At 47.2% G+C, this 19,025-nt stretch overlaps 1 protein-coding gene across 4 annotated transcripts in view; it reads right to left on the minus strand.

Annotated features, from left to right (window-relative positions):
- LOC146335373 (uncharacterized) overlaps window positions 1-19,025 on the minus strand; it is a 41,907-nt gene that overhangs the window by 14,629 nt on the left and 8,253 nt on the right. For 2 of the 4 annotated variants that reach the window (XM_084821935.1, XM_084821936.1), the window contains exons 3-10: window positions 18,534-18,618; window positions 16,883-16,956; window positions 15,716-15,775; window positions 13,078-13,185; window positions 7,939-7,995; window positions 7,153-7,215; window positions 5,687-5,817; window positions 4,297-4,351 (exon numbers count right to left, since the gene is read on the minus strand). In XM_084821935.1, coding sequence (XP_084678061.1) covers window positions 4,297-4,351; window positions 5,687-5,817; window positions 7,153-7,215; window positions 7,939-7,995; window positions 13,078-13,185; window positions 15,716-15,775; window positions 16,883-16,956; window positions 18,534-18,618 — 633 coding nt within the window. The remainder of the gene's footprint in view (window positions 1-4,296; window positions 4,352-5,686; window positions 5,818-7,152; window positions 7,216-7,938; window positions 7,996-13,077; window positions 13,186-15,715; window positions 15,776-16,882; window positions 16,957-18,533; window positions 18,619-19,025) is intronic. The other 2 variants (XM_084821938.1, XM_084821939.1) reach the window with 1 other exon arrangement.

Consider the following 19,025-nt stretch of genomic DNA (forward strand, 5'->3'; position numbering starts at 1 on the left):
AGGAAAACAACAGAATGGGAAAGACTAGAGATCTCTTCAAGAAAATCGGAGATCTCAAGGGAACGTTTTGTGCAAAGACGGGCATGATGAAGGACAAAAAAGGCAGGGAGCTAACAGAAGCAGATGAGATTAAGAAGAGGTGGAAAGAATACACAGAAGAACTATACAGGAAAGATCTGAATGTCCCTGATAGCCATGATAGTGCCGTCACTGAACTTGAGCCGGACATCCTAGAGAGTGAAGTCAAGTGGGCCTTAGCAAGCATTACTAACAACAAAGCCAGCGGAGATGACAATATTCCAGCTGAGCTATTTAAGATCCTAAAAGATGATGCTGTTAAAGTGCTGCACTCAATATGCCAACAAATTTGGAACACTCAACAGTGACCACAAGACTGGAAAAGGTCAGTTTACATTCCAATCCCAAAGAAGGGCAACGCCAAAGAGTGTTCAAACTACCGCACAATTGCGCTCATTTCACATGCCAGCAAGGTGATGCTCAAAAGCCTACAAGCTAGGCTTCAGCAGTATGCGAACCGAGAACTACCGGAAGTACAAGCTGGGTTTCGAAGAGGCAGAGGAACTAGAGATCAAATCGCCAACATTCGCTGCATCATGGAGAAAGCAAGAGAATTCCAGAAAAACGTCTATTTCTGCTTCATTGACTATGCTAAAGCCTTTGATTGTGTGGATCACAACAAACTGTGGCCAATTCTGAAAGAGATGGGAGTACCAGACCACCTTACCTGTCTCCTGAGAAACCTATACAAGGGTCAAGAAGCAACAGTAAGAACCAGACGTGGAACAACTGATTGGTTCAAAATTGGGAAAGGAGTACGACAAGGCTGCATATTGTCGCCCCGCTTATTTAACTTATATGTAGAGTACATCATGAGAAACGCCAGGTTGGATGAATCACAGCTCGGAATTAAGATTGCCAGGAGAATTATCAACAACCTCAGATACGCAGACGATACCACCCTAATGGTAGAAAGCGAAGAGGATCTAAAGAGCCTCTTGTTGAGGGTGAAAGTGGAGAGTGCAAAAGCCGGTTTGAAACTCAACATTAAAAAAACTAAGATCATGGCATCTGGCCCCATCACTTCCTGGCAAGTAGAAGGGGAAGAAATGGAAGCAGTGACGGATTTTATTTTCTTGGGCTCCAAGATCACCGCAGGCGGTGACTGTAGCCATGAAAGATGCTTGCTCCTTGGGAGGAAAGCGATGGCAAACCTAGACAGCATAGTGAGAAGCAGAGACATCACCTTGCCGACAAAGGTCCGTCTAATCAAAGCTATGGTTTTCCCAGTAGCAACGTATGGCTGTGAGAGCTGGACTATAAGGAAGGCTGAGTGCCGAAGAATCGATGCTTTCGAACTGTGGTGCTGGAGAAGACTCTTACGAGTCCCCTGGACTGCAAGGAGGTCAAATCAGTCCATCCTAAAGGAAATCAACCCTGAGTGCTCATTGGAAGGACAGATACTGAAGATGAAGCTCAAATATTTTGGCCACCTAATGTGAAGAGAAAACTCCCTGGAAAAGACCCTGATGCTGGGAAAGATTGAAGGCAAAAGGAGAAGGGGACGGCAGAGGATGAGATGGCTAGATAGCATCACCGATGCAATTAATATGAACTTGACCACACTCCGGGAGAGAGTGGAGGACAGGAAGGCCTGGCGTGCTCTGGTCCATGGGGTCACGAAGAGTCGGACAAGACTTAACGACTGAACAACAACAACAACAACAATTTATTTATTGCATGTATATCCCGCCTTTTTCCCTCTTGCAAGGTACCCAAGGCAGCTTACATAACCCTCCTCCTCTCCATTTTATCCTCACAATAACAACCCTGTGAGGTGGGTGGGGCTGAGAGTCTGCGACTGGCCCAAAGTGAGCTTCCACAGCCGAGTGGGAACTAGAACCCGGATCTCCCAACTCCCAGTCCAGCACTCTCACCGCTATACCACAGAAGCGTAATCCTCAGTTGGCAGGCATACAAATACACACATGCGTACAGAGAGAAAGTTAAGCAAGGAGACCAGAGAGAAATTAAATACAAAAAACTTAAACAGAGACAACTACATTAAATTCTTTTGTTTCTTCTGTTTTTAATCATTTTTAGGTTTTTGTCCCACAGCATGGTCTGGAGGGCAAACAGTGCAGCCACCTTGCTAAGCAGGTCTGGGGGTCATGTAGTGTGGTTGCTAAGAGTTGTTGTTGTTGTTGTTGTTCAGTCATTCAGTCGTGTCCGACTCTTCGTGACCCCATGGACCATAGCACGCCAGGCCTTCTTGTCCTCTGCTCTCTCCCGGAGTGTGCTCAAGTTCATATTCATTGCATCGGTGATGCTATCTAGCCATCTCATCCTCTGCTGTCCCCTTCTCCTTTTGCCTTCAATCTTTCCCAGCATCAGGGTCTTTTCCAGGGAGTTTTCTCTTCGCATTAGCTGGCCAAAATATTTGAGCTTCAGCTTCAGTATCTGTCCTTCCAATGAGCAGTCAGGGTTGATTTCCTAAGAGACTGAGCTACAAATCAGGAAGTCCCCGGTTGGAATCTCGCCTCTGCCATGAACTCCCTTGGAGGCCTTAGGCAAGCCATTCTGTTTCAGCCTCAGTCACCCCCATCTGCGATATAGGGGATAATAATCCTGACTGACCTTACAGGATTGTAAGGATTACAATTAAATAATGCATGCGTGATGCTTTGAACTTCTGAAAGCAGTATATGAACGTTGTTGTTGGTAGGAACAGTAGTAGTCATTGTTATTATTATTTCATGTCAGAAAAAAAGACACAGTATAAACATACCTGTAATGGAATTTAAAAACCCTTTATCTTGATTCAGGCCCCAGCTTCTAACACACCAAAGCAAAGCACGCAAATCTATTCACTATAATAGAATTTTTAAAAAGCCTTTATCTGGATTCAGGCCCCAGCTCCTAACACACCAAAGCAAAGCATGCAAATCTATTTGCTGTAATGGAATTTAAAAAAAAACATTTATCTTGATTCAGGCCCCAGCTCCTAACTCACCAAAGCAAAGCATGCAAATCTATTCACTGTAATGGAATTAAAAACCCCTTTATCTCGATTCAGGCCCCAGCTTCTAACACACCAAAGCAAAACATGCAAATCTGTTCAGTTTTGCCAGGTTTATTGTGCTTCTACAAACATTCCCCGAACTACTTTATCCTTCACCACACCATTGACCCATCTAGACCAGTATGGCCTACTCCAACTGGCAGTAGCTCTCCAAGGTGTCAGAAAGAGGTCCTTTCCCCCACTGCTGCTCTCTTTCAAATGGAGATACTGGGGACTGAACCTTGGACCTTTTGAATTCAAAGCACTGAGCTACAACCCCTCTGCCAATCTTAGAGGGGGAAAACATCTATCAGGGCATTGAAACCTCACACCAGCTGCTGAAAAAATCCTAACTTAAGCTTCAGAAGCCTACCTTGACAGCCATAAGGACTAGCGGTTTGTTTTGTTTTAAGAAATTGAAATTGTCAGGAGGAAAAAGTATAATACTTATTAGGAATTGAATTAGCTTTTAGAATTAAATCAAGAGCAGCAAAGCTGTTAAATAAAGCAAGAGACATAATCATGCAGTTTGATTGTTGGAAGGTTAAAGAGATAATCTTGCATTTGAATGGGGGGGGGGGATATTAAAGGGGCAGAAGTCCAAAACGTAATGAATGTAAATCTGGCACTATGACAAAAGAAAAGAGAAATTAAAAGTTCTAACAGAAAAAGAAATCAAGAACATTCACATTATGGGCTGTTCACACAACATGCTAACTCACACTCAGTGGTTGAGTGTAGGTTGTTTTGAACTGCGGGTTATTTGTTGAACTGTGGATTATTGTGTTGTCTGAACACAGCCACGGTGGTTTGTTAACCATGCAGCATGGCTTATTTTCTCAAAGAAGCCACCTTGAGAACCCATGGTTTGTTTTGGGGTTGTTCAGGGTGGTTAACAAGTCACACTGCATGATTAACAAACCATCCTGGCGGCATTCAGACAACACAATAACACACCCTGCGGAAAACGTGCTGCATTTGAACAACATGCTAACCCATGGTTTAACAAACAACCCACGATTCAAGACAACCCACAATCAACCACTGAGTGTGGGTTAGCATGTTGTGTGAACAGTCCCTTTATGTGGCAGTAGTGAATGAGTGAGAAGTACAGACAATGAAAAATAATTAGAAGTAGTATTGGATGATATTCAGGGTCAGGCACCCCAAACTCTGCCTCTAAATAAATCAATGCACACTAGGAAAATTTGACAAACCTTGTTCTCTCCCGTGAAATGGGAGAGACTGCCAAAAGAAGACACTTTCAAACATCTGAAAGAAAAAACAAAAAGAGGTATGTTGAGGCCAGGCCGAGAGGCCCAACAGCACCCTCTCTCATAAGCCTAGGACCTGGGGTCATCCCATTATGCTGCATGGTGGGAGAGTCAGGACAGAAAAAAGGAAGGACTTTTTTACACAGCAGCATATAATTAAACTATATGTAGAAAAGCCCTTGCTTGGCACGTGGAAGGGCCCAAGTTCAATCTCCAGCTAAAAAGATCAGAGCGCAGTGGACAGGAAACACCTCTGCCTAGGCATTGAGAGAGAGGCTATCCAGCAGAGCAGAACCTAAGAAGAGCCCTGCTGGATCAGACCAAGGGTCCATCTAGTCCAGCATTCTGTTCACACAGTGGCCGACCAGCTGTTGACCAGGAACCCACAAGCAGGACATGAGTGCAACAGCACCCTCACACCCATGTTCCCCAGCAACTGGTGACCATAGGCTCTATACCGCTGAAATGGAGGTAGCACAGAGATATCAGGACTAGTAGCCTTTGCCAGCCATCTCCTCCAGGAATTTGTCTAACCCCCCTTTAAAGCCATCCAAATTGGTGTCCATCACTGCAGCTTGTGGTAGCCAACTCCATCGTTCGTGCGCTGTGTAAAGACGTCCTTTCTTTGACCCACCAGTCAGCTTCATGGGATGCTGTGGGATTCTAGTACTGTGAGAGAGGGAGAAAAATGTCTCCCTATCCACTTTCTCCACACCATGCATAATATTGTAGACCTCTGTCAGGTCTCCCCTGACCCTCCTTTTCCCCAAGCTAAGGAACTCCAGCTTTTGTAACCTTCTCTGAGGCGAGATGCTCCAGCCCCTTGATCATTTGAGTTGCCCTTTTCTGCAGCTTTTTCCAGCTCTACAGTATCTTTTTTAAGGTGTGCTGCCCAGAACTGTACACAGTATTCCAAGTGTGGTCTCAACATAGATTCGTATAAGGGCAGTACGATATGGGCAGTTTGTTTCTCAATTCCTAGTTATACCTAACGTGGAGTTTGCCTTTTCTTTTTCACAGTACCTGCTGCTTTGCATCCAAAAGGTCCCTAGAGGGCCCAACCCCCAGTTAAAGAGATCAGGTAGCAGGCAATGAAAAAGGTCTCAGCGTCAGCTGCTCCCAGTCAGAATACATGCTTCGGGCCTGGTGGACACACCACCTGACCTTGCGGAAGGCGACACATGCTGTGTTCAAATTTACCACAAGTCATACGTCAACTATTTTCACATCTGAGGGAATGTAACATTAATCATGGCTTCAGAGAGAATTAACATTGATGTTATTCCTATGGGGAACCACAGATAAAGAGAGAGCTGCCTGATTGGAATCATACCTTTTTTCGCCGATCCAAAAATTAATGAGGTCGATGTCGTGGCATGATTTAGCCAACAAAGAGAAAGAACTTTCGGCTTCATTCCTCCAGTTGCCCCGCACGAAGGAGTGTGCAAAATGCCAGAATCCAACCTAGATGAAGGAAGGACGGAAGGAAGGAAGGAAGGAAGGAAGGAAGGAGCCATGGTGGACAGGGCAAATGAGACAGGTCAAAAAACCAAAACTATCAGCACATTTTATCTTAAAGCTCTTACTATCAACGGCTAAGCCTCAGCAGAGGCATTTCAACCTTTTAGAATAGGGGGAAAACTGCACAAATGCTGGGAATCCGCCAATTGATTGGTAGCTAACTGACATCAGTGGCCCTGTGGGGAAGAAGGAGGAGCGAAGGAGACAGGAGCAGGCAAAGGGAACAGCAGGGCCTGCTCCAGCTGGACGGCCCCTCCTTTGGGAGATGAGAGCGGGGAAAGAGGCCCATCCCACCAGCCCTGATGACAGTACTTTCCCCCCCATTCCCTCCCCACCACCTTTTCCTTGCGTGTTGTGCCTTTTTTAGATTGTAAGGCTGAAGGCAGGGATTGTCTTCTTTGCTCATTGACTATAAGCTGCGCCAGGAGCCTTTTGGCTGAGGAGTGGGATGATGGTGATGATGGGAGGTAAGAGGATGGAGTCAGAGGAGGGGGGCATGGCCTTCTGGGGAACGCCAGAGGGGCGGCTGGATCCTCTGGAGGGCCAGATTTGGCCCTCGGCGCCTAAGGTTCTGCACCCCTGCTGCAAGGGTTGGGAAAGATGACTCAGGAGACTGCTTCCCCAGAGTTCTCCGCAGCAGGAAGAGGCAGCTCTTCCTCTAACAGAAACCCATTGGGTCAGAAGGTGTTGCTGCTGAACTAAAAAGGGACAAAAGTGTTACTGGCGTAAAACAAAACAAAACAAAGCCCTAAAATATATGGGGCTTGCACAATTTGCAGACAAACTTAACATGCGTGTCCCATCAACATCATTAATATTATTTCACCATCTCTGTGCATGGAGATTTGCAGAGGGGAGGGGCCCTGCCCCAAGAAGCTTACAAATAATCCCCAAGATTTATGCATTACAGATGGGAATAATAATATTTCTGTATCGTATTTGAAGCATTCAGAGACCTTGGCAAAATATCTCAAGTGGTAATAAAAAAATGGGTAATTACTGATATTTTATAAATTCCTTTAAAATTATTTTAATTACAGAGATGGTATGTTACTACCAATGTCCTCTCTCTTGTCATGAACCGCTTTCAGTAGGGATAGGCAACCTGGTGGCCTCTAGATGTTTTTGGACTACAACTCCCAGCCTGCATGGCCAATGATCAGGGATTATGGGAGTTGTAGTCCAAAACATCTGGTTGCCTACCCCTGTGTATATTTCTAGATTAGGGGTCGATAATGACTACTAGTAAGTTACTTTATTTTTACTTTTATATCTCGCCTTTTCATCCAGGGAGCCCAAGGCGGTGTTCAAGATCAAGAAGCCAAGAGTAGCAGTCCAAAGCTAAGAAACACAAAACCAGACATAGGGACAGGCTGAAGAACACTCAGAGTTGTTCTGGGTTCAAGAATAATCACAGCCAGGTCCAAGAGCTGGCAAGAATGTTTTCTGCTACAGATGAGCATCAACCATTGCTTCCAGCACCTGAACTGGGTTTGAGGCTTGTCTTATATGCAGAGGCTGATTGGGACCTTGTTGCCTCTTACCTGAACTAGACCCTGACCCTCCTCCTGCCTCCGTCTTGTCTGCTCTGTTACCTTAGGACCTTGTTGCCTGTTACCTGGACTGAACTCTGACCCTCCGCCTGCCTGGCCCTTGTCTGCTGTATTGCCCTAGAACCTTGTTGCCTGGGACTGTTGAGACCTTGCCTTTTGCCTGATCCCTGTTTGTACTGACCACCTTGGAACTGTTGGACCCTTGAACCTGCAACTGCTACGGTCAGACTCGGGAAACGAGACGCACACACACAGACCCCATCCAATCCATACCACAGCAAAGGAGACTTTACGAGTGAGACAAAGCAGGTTCAGAACATATCACTTTGTATTTTTAATTATGTAGTGTCATCCTCAGAAATGGCAGTTGAACAAGAATGAGCGGGTCCTGCCCCAAGGAGCTTACAAACCGGAAATCAACACAAGGGAATGACAGCAGGAAAAATGAGCAGTAAAATGTGATGAGAGCAGAGGGGAACTTTTCTGGACATCAACATACAGTGGTACTTACAGGTTCTAGATGTTGAATGTGGCAGATGTCTCCAATCAGCCCAGCGTCCAGCAGTTCCTGACAAAAAACAGGGCGGATGGTTAACATGGCCACACTTACTTCTTACTCCTGCAGCATTGGGGCCATTCTCTTTGTGCCATCAAATGCCCATGAAAGATATTCCCTTTATTGATTTCTAGAGTCACATGGTATCCTTCCAGTGATTTACAAACAAACACAGGAAAAGCCAGCATGGCTAGAATCATATAAAAATCTATTACAACAACAACAAACTCTTGATTCTTTACTGCTGTTACACGTTATTGCTTAATTGTATTATATTGATTTTAAATAATTGCAAATTGTATTTCTTATTGCTCTAAGTCTCCCTAGGAAAGTGAGCATAATAAAATATAATAACACTTTGCAACACACACACAGTGTTATACGCAATACATTTCAAAAGACAATCCCTCTAAGGGGAGACCCTAAAAGCCAAAAAAAAAAAAAAAAAAAAGCGGAGGGGGGAGGGATCACAACTCAGGGAAAGTGCAAATGCTTTGCATGTAGAAGGTTCCTGCCCCAAGGGGGTTACAATTCCTGATTGTTCCCCAACACCTCCAGTTAAAATCCCCCAACAAATCCGGTTAAAAGGGTCAAATAGCGGGGAAGACCCTTCTCTGCCGGAGATCCCAAGTTCAATCTCCAACCAGAAGGATCAAAAAGGTGATGTGGAAGGCCTCTGCCCTGCCTAAGTCCCCAGAGTGCCATGGCTGGTCACAGTAGATAATACTGGGCTAGGTGGACAAAGTGTTTGACCCAATATAAGGTGGCTTCCTATGCTCCTAAAAAAAGAAAGCATTACAGCCTTCCCAAACGGCTGTCAAGGGCTCCTTGGAGGCCTCTCTCAGTCTAATCCAGTAGCCAAGTCCAGACACAGACAAATTGATTCTTTTCAAAGCTTTATTCCTCCTTTACAACTTAACAACTCTACCGTTAGCAACTAGATATGAGCAGCAGAGCACCTATGCCCTACGTTGGAACAGTTGGTCCCCGTTTGAAAGGGAATTACTGGCAGACCCCTGAACTTAAGGACTAGGGAGAGTCCCTCCCCTTTTCCCTTGGATCCTCTGGGCGCAGCCGTTGTTTGCGCGCCAACCGGGCACTACGCCTCCTTTCTGTGCCCTCCATTTGGCGCCGCTCTCTGCGTCGGCGTCACGCATCCCTCAAGTCTGTTTCCCGTGCTCTGTCACTCCCTGGACTGCTATCTAAGCTAGGAATGCTGGTGGGAGGAATCTCCGTCAGCTGTTGGCCCTGGGAAAGAGGAGCGCGCTCCTCTCCCAGGAGCGACTGCTCTTCCTCAGAATCAGAACTACTCTGGGATTCTATGGGCTAAGTGTCCACCCTGACAATGGCAAGCAAAGATTCCTCACTTCCAGAGGAAGGTTGTTCCAGAACTTCGGGGCCACCGCTGAAAGGCCCTGTTTCTAAGTGCAGATGTCCCCACTACCTGGACAGCCGGCAAATGAGGTACTGCTGGGTGTGATTAACAAAGAGGCGGGTGGGTTGATATTTTTATTCGGGGGCGCTGTTTGTTTGCTGCTCATTGGCCACAGCTCTCAGGGCAGCTTACAGAACAAGCGGGTCATAAAATACAACAGAAACAACACAACGTACAAATGACAGAGAGCATTTGAAAAACGCTGGCAAAAAAACCATCACAAAGCTGAAATAAGGTTTTTCACCAGGCACCGAGAAAAGAAAGAGAACCTTCCTGGTAAGGGAATTCCAAAGACCCCATCTCGGGTAATCAGGCCTCTAAGACCATTCTTAAACTCCAGACACGTTCACACAGGAGCAGCTGGTCTTTTAGGTGCTCCGGTCCCAACCCATATAGGGTTTCAAGCATGGGAAGGGGGCCTTCCGGTCCAAAGATGAGCTGCATCTCAGTAAGCTTTTGAATCCAGCCCACCCCCTCGGCCTCCGTGCCTCCTGCATGCGCTTGCCTGCCGTTCTCTCACTCTCCGTCAGTCCTTGCTGGCTGGCTGCACCTGGCCAGCAAACAGCAGCAATAACTCACTGCCTGATGAGCCGGGCCGTAAACCTGTCCAAGGCTAGGAAAGGAGAAGGCTAGAGCTGGGGGGCGCTTTATCAGTTTGACCAGTCCAAGAAGGCATGGCAGAGAAGTGTTCAGGAAGGTTCTCTTTCTTTTCACGGTGCCTGATGAAAACCCTTATTTTGGCTTTGTGATGGTTTTTTTGCCGGCGTTTTTCAACACAAGATTCAGGAGCAAGGCTGAGGTTCAGGTTCAGGACCAAGGCGGGGCTGACGAGATCCGGCACGTGGAAACGACGCTGTTCTTCAGCAGCTTTGCCCCTGCCTGCTTCCTGCTTTGAATGGTGGCGTCCGGGAACAGCTGCTGGCTATCAGCCCTCTGGGAGCCTCTCTGTCTTAAACGGACCGAGGCTCGCCTTCGTTGCTCTTCGTCACGGACCCGCCTTCGCTCTGCTGGGACCAGTGGAACTTCGCCCTCTGAATCCTCCGGGCGTGGCTTCTCCACAGGGGGCTCGGGCTACTTCTGTGCTAGTCCTTTCCCCCAGAACTGGTGCCTGCCAGCCCCTTTCGCCTTCGGAGGACTCCGAGGGAGGCGTGACACTCTCGTGCTCCTCGGCAAAATGCTGGCAGGCACAAGCGCAGAGGCCCAGTCATGGAGCACGGCGGGCCCGGTGGCAGCGTGTCTGTGTGCAAGAATGAATGGGCGGATGGAAGGGGAGTTTGTGAAAGAGCGCAGAGTGACTTTGTCTGTGCCCACTGTCAGCTCACTGTCAGCAAACTGTCTGCTTCCAACTCGCTACTCACGAGGGAAGGCAGCTCTCAAACTTGCTTGAAAGGTTATCACCAGCACTTTGAATTTTGCCACACATACATACACACACACACACACACACACACACCCCTACATAGAAGCAAATGTGAAAAAAGTCAACCCTCAATGACAATCTTCAGGTCAAGGGATAAGTATGTAAGTATGTATGTATGTATGTAATTTCCATACTGCCCAATAGCCAAAGTAAAGTATAATCTACAAAGTGCAATCGAAACAGAAGCACTGACTGCATATGGCCGGAATATGCGAAACAACCAATTTATTTATTTATTCATTCATTTCATTTCATTTCTATACCACCCAATAGCTGAAGCTCTCTGGGCAGTTCACAAAAACCAAAACCAAAAAGCACACAGTAAAACAATATAAAATATAAAAGCATTAAAGCCACAGTATAACAATACAACCAGAATAAAACCTAGCAGGAATGCAGAGATTTCATAGAATCATAGAACAGTAGGGTTGGAAGGGGCCTACAAGGCCATCGAGTCCAACCTCCGGCTCAGTGCAGGAATCCAAGTCAGAGCATCTCTGGCAGGTGGCTGTCCAGCCTCGTCTTGAATGCCTCCAGAGTGGGAGAGCCCACCGCCTCCCTAGGTAGTTGGTTCCATTGTCGTATTGCTCTAACAGTCAGGATGTTTTTCCTGATGTTCAGCTGGAATCTGGCTTCCTGTCACTTGAGTCCTGCACTCTGGGATGATCGAGAAGAGATCCTGGCCTTCCTCTCTGTGACAACCTTTCAAGTACTTGAAGAGCGCTATCATATCTCCCCTCAGTCTTCTCTTCTCAAAGCATAACATCCCCAGTTTTTTCAGTCTCTCCTCACAGGGCTTTGTTTCCAGTCCCCTGATCATCTTCGCTGCCCTCCTCTGAACCCTCTCCAGATTGTCTGCATCCTTCTTAAAGTGTGGTGCCCAGAACTGGACACAGTACTCCAGATGAGGCCTAACCAGTGCTGAGTCGAGGGGAACTAGTACTTCCTGGGATTTGGAAGCTATGCTTCTATTAATGCAGCTCAAAATAGCATTTGCCTTTTTTGCAGCCACATCACATTGTTGGCTCATATTCAGCTTGTGATCGACAACAATTCCAAGATCGTTCTCGCTTGTAGTGGTGTTGAGCCACGTATCCCCCATCTTGTAACTGTGCATTTGGTTTCTTTTTCCTAGGCGCAGAACTTGGCATTTATCTCTATTAACTTTCATTCTGTTATTTTCTGTATTTAAAATACAGATTTAAAACAGCAAAGCTAAAAGACTCGAAAACTAAAATACTAAAATGCCTGGGAAAATAAAAAGGTCTTCAACTGGCATCGGAAGGAATACAATGTAGGTGCCAGGCGTACCTCTCTGAGGAGCTCATTCCACAGCCGGGGGGCCACAGCAGAAAAGGCCCTCTTCCTGGTAGCCACCCACCTCACTTCCTTTGGCAGGGGCTCACAGAGAAGAACCGCTGAGGATGATCTAAAGGTCCGGGCAGGTGCATATGGGAGGAGGCGATCCTTCAGATAATCTGGCCCGAAGCCGTTAAGGGCTTTGAATATTAATACCAGCACTTTGAATCGGGCCCGGAAATGGACTGACAGCCAGTGCAGCTACTGGCATAATATGAGCTCGTTGGCCAGTCCCTGTTAACCAATGTGAGACTTATCCCAACAACTCATTCTGCTCCAGAAGGACTGACACTTAAGAATACTTCCCACTTTTAAGTGTTAGCCGGATGCAGAGTTTTTGAATTAAAAGTGAGACAAAACATTGCAGATATTCCACTCTTCTGCCCTCCTCCGCCCCTGGGGTTTTCAGACACTCAGCATTCTGTGGGTACAAATCATGCTCAGTCCTTGTTGGACTGCTGTTGTTTTTTTTAGGGGTGCCCTCCCTAAGGTTTTCCCCTAAAGACTTTTTTGTAGTTCTGCAAATCTTGGGGTTCCCTGGAACATGCTGATACGTCCCTTTTGTTTCTCAGTGAGCTGTTTTGGCTACAGTCCTGTTGGCACTCACTACCTGAGTTTGTTATTAAAGGGAGTGGTATTTTTAAGGGCACAGAGTACAATTTATTTATTTTATTTATTAAATTTCTTAATTGCCCATGTGGCCGGTCACCCGGCCACTCTGGGTGATGTACAATGGTACAATTTAAAACAGTAAAATTATACATTAAAACATTATTTAAAAATACCCTAACCCACCCCAAATGCCTGCCTGAATAACCAAGTTTTAAGCGCGTGGCAGAAGCTCATTAAAGCTCAATCATTGTTAGCCTGGCTAACTTACCTTTATCTTCAGGGAAACCGGGTGGTAACGCAGGACATGGCATACTGAAAGGATAATGTTGCTGGTTTTACATGCCAGAACGATTTCTTTGCAGTCCTCTGGTGTTACCTGATCCATCAAAGAAAAACATGGACAACAAGATCAGACATGGCCACACTGATTACTTTACCTATTTTAACTAGAGCTGGGCAGAGATTGTCCAGAAGCACATTCTTCTGAGGAAAATTCTGAGGCTTTTCTTTTTCTTACCCCCACCCTTGAACAAACAAAACAAAACAGCCACTTTGCAGAATTGTCTCTACCGTGTGTGTGTGTGTGCGTGCGTGTGCACGCGCTTGTGTGGAAGCCGCCATTTTCCCCTCACGATGCCCAAAATCAATGCTACGTCTGGGGCATTTTGGAAGATGCAAAATGGCGGCCAGGCAGCCAACGCAGTTGCTGTTGTTCCAACTTGCAGCAGCAAAGAAAGAAAGAAAAGAAAACCCTAGTTAAAAAAAAAAAGCGTCCTACTGCCACTTCTGTTGGTGAACTCACCACACACAAATAAATAATGGTTGGAGAATCATAGAATCATAGAATAGTGGGGTTGGAAGGGGCCTACAAGGCCATTGAGTCCCACCCCCTGCTTAGTGCAGGAATCCAAGTCAGAGCATCCCTGACAGATGGCTGCCCACCCTCATCTTGAACGCCTCCAGTGTGGGAGAGCCCACCACTTCCCTGGGTAATTGGTTCCATTGTCATCTTGCTCTAACAGTCAGGAAGCTTTTCCTGATGTTCAGCCAGAATCTGGCTTCCTGTAACTTGAGCCCATCATTCCATGTCCTGCACTCTGGGATGATGGAGAAGAGATCCTGGCCTTCCTCTCCGGGACAACCTTTCAAGTACTTGAAGAGCGTCATCCTATCTCCCCTCAGTCTTCTCTTCTCAAGGCTAAACATGCCCAGTTCTTTCAGTCTCTCTTTATAGGGCTAACTGCTCCTCCCCGTCAAGGAATTTGGTGAAATGGTTCCCCCAGTTTCTGTGCCTGCAAATTGAGCAGAGAATTTCAAAAGGTCATGGGCAAATTTGGCCAGTCCAAAGGCCAATATGCCGACGACACCCCATCTCTCCTTTCCATCTAAAGTCAAGGAAGCTCTTCTAGTTCTAAATTGGTGCCGGAACTCAGTGACGCACTAGATGACGGCAAACGAATTGAAGCTTAATCCAGACAAGACAAGACAGAGGCGCTCCTGGTCAGTCGAAAGGCAGACCGGGGAATACGGGCTCAACTGGTGCTGGAAGGGGCTACACATCCCTTGAGGCCTCCGGCTTGCAGTGTGGATGTACTTCTGGATCGGCACATGAGTGTGTTTGCGCAGCCGGGGTTAGTGAAGCAGCTCTGCCCATTCCTAGAGATGTCTGAGCTGATCAGAGACCACACCAGGAAGGGGAGGTCCAAGAGTACAAATGAAACTGGAAAAATTGGATGGGTGAAGTAGTCGTACATCTACTTTTCCCTCCATCTGCACATTTATTTTATTATTCTGTTTATACCTGCCTTTCCTCCAAGGAACTCAAAATGGCATACACAGCCCCCAACCCCATTTTATCCTCACAGCAATGCTGTGAAGCATGTTAGGCTGAGAGTATGACCTGGTTTGTACAACGGCAGAATGCCAGATGGATTTCTCTAAATACCCTCACTGACGCAGCTTGCCATGTTGTCTGAACCCAGGCAGCATGGTGTCACAAAACCCCTTGGCCCCCTCTTTCCTTAAGCACTCGCAAACTCACAGAATGGGAGGCTTCAGTCTCACGCCTTTAATTCATTATTCGCAGGTTCATTACAGATACAAATCCTCGAAGACTCTCTGGCTGCAAAGGAATGCCTTCAGGGGATTCAAAGGGGATCACCGAAAGTTGCCCGCAGTTTGAAAGGGAGGCTATCTGGCTAGGCTTAGGGAGGGAGGTCCCGCCCCTTGTGTGATGCTTCCCTGCATCGCTAACCGGTTCGACCGTCTGAGCTCCACCCCTGACGTTTCCCTCTTAGCTCTGCGCCACCGCCTCACATCTCTTAGGTCACAGTCCTCAATCCCCTCCTCCTCCTGCTCGCTGCTTCTCACAGAGGGGGGTGAGGAGGAAGCTTCATGCGGGGCCATCTGGGAGTTGGTAACCTGAGAAGCACACCTACCCATATCTGAACTGGCTTGTGAAAATATCTCCCCCAGTTCTGGCTGCTCCTCTTCTGAATCTGAGCTGCTAACTATCTCCCTGAGCTTAGACTCAACCCTGACACATGGATTGTTTCAGAGGGCAATAACCCTCAAATAACCCATGGGCTGTCGTAGGGTTACTGGAGGGTTGTTTCCCCCTCCAACAAGCCATACCGTCCAGGTTTGGGTGACCCAACAAGCCGCGCCCAGGCGGTGATTATGGAAACTGCGCCCGGCACTTGCCACAATTTAAATATTTTGATCGCGCAAACCAGGTCACTAGCTCTCAAGATGTTCTACAGAAAATCTGAGGCAGCGCTTAAATGCACGTCGCTCACCCTTGCAACTACATGCGTTGCCATCACACACCCGGCTTAGCTGTGCATCACTGTTGCCCCAACATTTTCCTCCCTCAAATCTTAGAGCTACAGGCTGCCAGGACTTACCGCCATGGGCTTCTCCAACAAGATGTGATATCCTTTGTGGGCAAAAGCCACCGCCGGTGCCTGATGGGAAACAGACCACCATAAGTTAGCATAACACAACCAATGTTTTAATCCACCCTCAGAATAAAGGGAAACAGGATTTTCTTTTGGCGCATGCAGACATACATAATTTGTAGTGGTCAGCCTGCTCTGGAAGCACAGTGACATTTTTGGCTGCACATCCCATATTCAACAGAAACTGGGCTGCTGAGTTTCAGCAGAAGATGGATTCACAAAGTGCCAATTGGCCAGTTCCTGTGTCACCACAAACCCATATCCCCTCCCTTCTTGCAGCAAGGCTTTGCACCAGTGCTGATTGGCTGGTCTTTGCGTCATTCAAGAAGCCACCTTCCCCTTCCCCTTCTTAGAGCAGTTTTTAGAGTGTTAAAAACAGCAACCATCAAACAAATGTTTGAGTAAATAAACCTGCAAAGTATTTTGTGGGGGCACTGGGGAAAACGGAAAGCAGAAAGCCTAACTGAAGTTTAGGGGTCAGTGATAACAAGCAAGTACAGCCACAGCTGTTTTGGCCAGCTGTATGATCTCATTCTGTGAGCTGAGATAAATTTCGCTTCCCATGAGAAGGAAAGCCCCCCTTCTCCTGAATGGGGAGAGGTGAGTGTGCCACCCTGGGGGAAAACGTGCACTACCAGCCTGGAGAAATCTCGTGGTCCATGGGTGTGGGAACCCCAGCACACAATCAGCTGTGGCAGAGGACCGCTTTGGTCTGCTGAAGGGAGGTGTGAGCTGTCATTGCATATTCCTTCTGCATCCATTTATCATCTGTGCATACACAATAAACTGTTAATCTGACACATCTGTGACTTTGACTCACTTTGGCAAGCCACAAATCTGGTGTGACTGGCACCTGACAGGATTGGGACCCCCAGACTAAAACGGTGTGATTATAGGAGTGAAGGTGGGAGATGGGTGTGCAGAGAGGGGGACAGAGCTCACTCCACAGCAGAAAAAGCTACACTCCTTCCTGTTTCAAAGTACATCTCTATGCTACCTTTATTTTTATTTCACACCCAGGGCTAAGCTTAGCCCCATTACTGAGAACTGCCTGCATAGGGGGGACCTCAAGTGATTCAAATGCAATCCTGGTGTGGGAGACATTGGCAGTACCTTATGGAGGCTGTCAGGAGTTGCTATGATAACAGCATCTGCAAACCGGTCTCTCTCGGCTGCTGCTCTCCAGTCTGAAAAGGATGAGATTCAACAGTGACGGCATGCAAAGTGGGAGCAGAAAGGTGCAAATATTACACTGCTGTATTATTTAAAATGATTACTTTGTATGTGTTTTGGTTATCAAATGTTTTCTTTTAAAAAAATATTTTTAAAAGGAAGATCTACCTTGGAATGGATGCGTTTTACAACTACGCATTCAGCACATACAATCTTACAAGCCCTATTCAGGCATTATTTCTGAATAGGGAACTGCGGTGGTTCCCAGTCGTGCAGCGGTATCTATGCAGGTTCAGTTGAAAGGTCAAGGATGGAACAAGCAGGACTGGCACACACAGGGATATTTGGGATGGGGCCAGCATGCACGGCCCACACCTACTACATGGATTGCAATTCCCTGTTCAGGCATAATACATACATTCTTGCACCTGAAAAATACAATGTGTGAAGTGGCACAAAGCCAGATGTCCGCTGATCTTTCTACATTAAAAACTAGGCTTTGAACCCCCAAAGAGGAATGTCATTTGGCAGGACCTCAAATGACCCCCTGACAGGCAGCGGTGTGGTGGTGTGACCTCACATGGTTTATTTATTTATTTGTTGCCTTTTCTCCTCTTGCAAGGAACCCAAGGAGGCTTACATTGTCCTCCTCCTCTCCATTTATCCTCACAACAACCACCCTGTGAGGTAGGCTGGGCTGAGAGTCTGTGACTCTTGGAGTCACCCAGGGAGCTTCCATGGCCAAGTGGGGACTAGAACCCGGATCTCCTGACTCCCAGTCCAACACTCTAGCCATGGTTCATTTAAAATGGTGTGCTGCAGGGCTGCAGTCTCATCCAGGCGGCTGCCTCAATGCTTCCTCTTGCCAGCAGGAGAGGAGGAGGAGAAGGGAGATGAGCCCCCCTGCAATAAAATAAATAAGAAGGGCTGGCTGGCAGAGCCAGGAAAAAATTTGCCTGGGGCCACCTCTGATGTTACTAAATCCACTGGAAGACCTTGGGGCGGTCAAAATCTCTCAGCCTCATGTACTTCACTGCTTGTTGTCATGAGGATAAAATGGGGAGTGGGAAAAGAGCCACTTATGTGGCTGTGAACTCCATAAGAACATAAGAAGGTTCACATTGCATCAGACCAAGGCTCCACCTAGTCCAGCATTCTGTTCACACAGTGGCCAACCAGCTGTCGACCGGGAACCCACAAGCAGGGCATGAGCGCAACAGCACCCTCCCCCCCCCCCATGGTCCCCAGCGACTAGTGTACATAGGCATACCACCTCTGAACTGGAGGTAGCACAGAGATATCAGTACTAGTAGCCCTGATAGCCTTCTCCTCCAAGTATTTCTCTAACCCCCTTTTAAAGCTATCCAAACTGGTGGCCCTCACTCCATCCTGAGGTAGCTAATTTCGTAGTTTAAGTACATGTTATGTGAAGAAGTCCTTCCTTCGATCTGTCCTGAATCTCCCACCAGTCCGCTTCGTCGGACGACCCCGGGTTCTAGTCTTATGACAGAGGGAGAAAAATGTCTCCCTCTCCACTTTCTCCATGCCAAGCACAGAGGAGGGACTGGGTAAAGATGCAATAAACACATACCATCAAACACGTTGTTCTCGTCAATCTGATAAGTCTTTTGGAGCTCCTGTCGTGCAAACGCTCGAGGGTCTGCCACGCCAACCACCTAACGAAGGGAGAAAGCAGACAGCGTCCCACAGACAGCAAGCCTGACTGCGGTGATCCATGATGGACAATTTCTATGCCAGAAATACACAGTGTCGTGCCAAGCCAACTTAAGTTCTACTCTGTGTTGACTGTCTACTCATCTCTCATCCAAAGGCCAGAGGAGGCCTGTCCCCCCTGCCCCTCAGGAGGAACATCATGTCAAAGAGAAGACCACCCCCACCCACTGGCCAGAAAAGGACCTGCTACTCCAGTGTTTGCTTTCCTCTTCCCTCCCCTTCCCTTTTTCCTTTTGTATCATGTCTATCACATTGTGAGCCCGAGGGCAGGGACTGTCTGGCTTCAGTACATGTGCAGTGCTTGGAAAAATCCAGGCCCTTTATAAGTGTTAAAAAACAACAGCAAACA

The sequence above is a fragment of the Heloderma suspectum genome, chromosome 15 (genome assembly GCF_057233095.1).
Source record: "Heloderma suspectum isolate Gila_16-S chromosome 15, 16-S_ref, whole genome shotgun sequence".
In the NCBI taxonomy this organism is placed as follows: domain Eukaryota; kingdom Metazoa; phylum Chordata; class Lepidosauria; order Squamata; family Helodermatidae; genus Heloderma; species Heloderma suspectum.